The sequence below is a fragment of the Condylura cristata genome, unplaced genomic scaffold (genome assembly GCF_000260355.1).
Source record: "Condylura cristata isolate star-nosed mole 26May11 unplaced genomic scaffold, ConCri1.0 scaffold00015, whole genome shotgun sequence".
Classification (NCBI taxonomy): Eukaryota; Metazoa; Chordata; class Mammalia; order Eulipotyphla; family Talpidae; genus Condylura; species Condylura cristata.
This window is the reverse complement of record NW_004567116.1, coordinates 179,904-181,338: the sequence shown is the minus strand read 5'-3', so window position 1 is coordinate 181,338 and position 1,435 is coordinate 179,904. Positions and strand designations below refer to the sequence as shown.

The window sequence follows — 1,435 nt, the reverse complement described above, 5'->3', positions numbered from 1 at the left end:
CCCCACTCAGCCCCCCGCCCCCGCCCCCAGCTCCCCCTTATCACCATTTGCTGTTATCAGGCACACAGCAGGGGACCCTGAGCCCGGGGCTGGTGGGCGGCACCCAAGCCACCTCCAAAAATCAGACTTTGCTAAAAGAGTCCTTGGTTTCTTTACTGCTCCGGCCGCTGAGTCTGCCCCCCACCGCCCAGAGTTCCCCCAGGCCCCGGGGGAGCAGGGCCCCCTGCCCAGCGCCAGGGAGGGCTGACAGGCTGATGGATGGGCAGCCGGGCCGGCCAGCCAGTAGATGCCTCCCCGCAGAGCGCCTGGCATCTGGGGGTTGCTGCAGCCACACCCACTCTGGGCATCTTGGGTGGCCGGCCAGTGTGGGGAGGGGGCTGCCGGCCTGCCCCAGCCTCACAGACTGCACCAGGACAGCAGCCAGCCGGGGCCGGGGGTGGCCGGGTCCCGAGGGCGGCTAACCCACACGTCATAGATGCTCTTGTTGGGCGGCACCCCCCGAAACAGGGTGTCCAGGTCCCAGAGCAGCCCCGGGGGGGCGTGAGGCTCAGGGGCTGCCCCCCAGTAGCCTGAGCTGCCTGAGGGTGGACACTGCGGGCAGGAGGTGGGCGGCAGAGGGGCCAGGGGCATCACTACGTTGGGGGTGTAGACGGGCAAGTAGGAGGTGGGCAGTTGTCCCCAGAAGGAGGCCCTGTGCCCTCCACTGGACAGTGCCCCGGGGACGGGGGTACCCTGCACCAAGTGGAGGGGCCAGGCCCGCCGCGCAGGGGAGAGGGCTGAGGGCCTGCTGGCTGCCGCCTGGGAAGTCTCCTCCGCTCTGGAGACCCACGGCAGCCTCCCGCCGGCGGGGGGTGTGCCGGGGCGCCCCGCCTCCGAGGCGTGCGCATGGCCTGCGGGGCAGGGGTGGCTCTCCTGCGCCTTTGGGGGCCCGGCCGCGCCCTGCACGGGGTCTGCGAGCAAAGACTCGATGCGGAAGCCCTCGCTGAGAGGCGGCTGGGGGCTGGGCGGGCGGTAGGGCTGGCCGTGCAGCACGTAGGGGCCCAGGTCCTTGGCGAAGGCCCCCCGCGGGCCCCGGCTCTGCCAGCGGCGGCACAGGGCGGTGTTCTGCAGGCGCAGCGCCTCGGCTGGGATCAGGCTCACGTCCACCGCCCAGAAGTTGCCCTTGGCCTGGGGCTTCGCGGGGTCCTTGGGCACCTGTGGGGGTGGGGCAGGCTTGGGTGGGGCTGCCCGCCGGGACTCGGGGTTTCCGCCCCTCGGCCCGCGCGCCCACCTTGCGGAAGCAGCGGTTGGAGGAGAGGTTGTGGCGGATGGAGTCCTTCCAGCCGTCGTAGTCGTCCCTGAAGAAGGGGAACACGGCTTGGACCTGACGAATGATCTGGAACCGCAGGACGGCGCGCCGTGAGCCCGGCGCCGGGGGGCAGCGCCGCCCCTCCCC

General features: G+C 72.0%; 2 protein-coding genes across 2 annotated transcripts in view; one reads left to right on the top strand and one right to left on the bottom strand.

Annotated features, from left to right (window-relative positions):
* The window catches only part of KIFC2 (kinesin family member C2), a gene marked incomplete at its 5' end in the record, with an annotated part of 4,571 nt that extends 4,490 nt beyond the window's left edge, over nt 1-81 (top strand). The window contains one exon of the mRNA XM_012725104.1: nt 61-81. Coding sequence (XP_012580558.1) covers nt 61-81 — 21 coding nt within the window. The remainder of the gene's footprint in view (nt 1-60) is intronic.
* Nucleotides 82-134: 53 nt separating this feature from the next.
* FOXH1 (forkhead box H1) lies at nt 135-1,420 on the bottom strand (the record flags this gene model as incomplete). Its single annotated transcript, XM_012725103.1, has 2 exons — nt 135-1,194; nt 1,271-1,420. Coding segments are annotated over 2 exons (948 nt in total), but the record flags the coding sequence as incomplete, so codon positions are not given.
* Nucleotides 1,421-1,435: the final 15 nt, after the last annotated feature.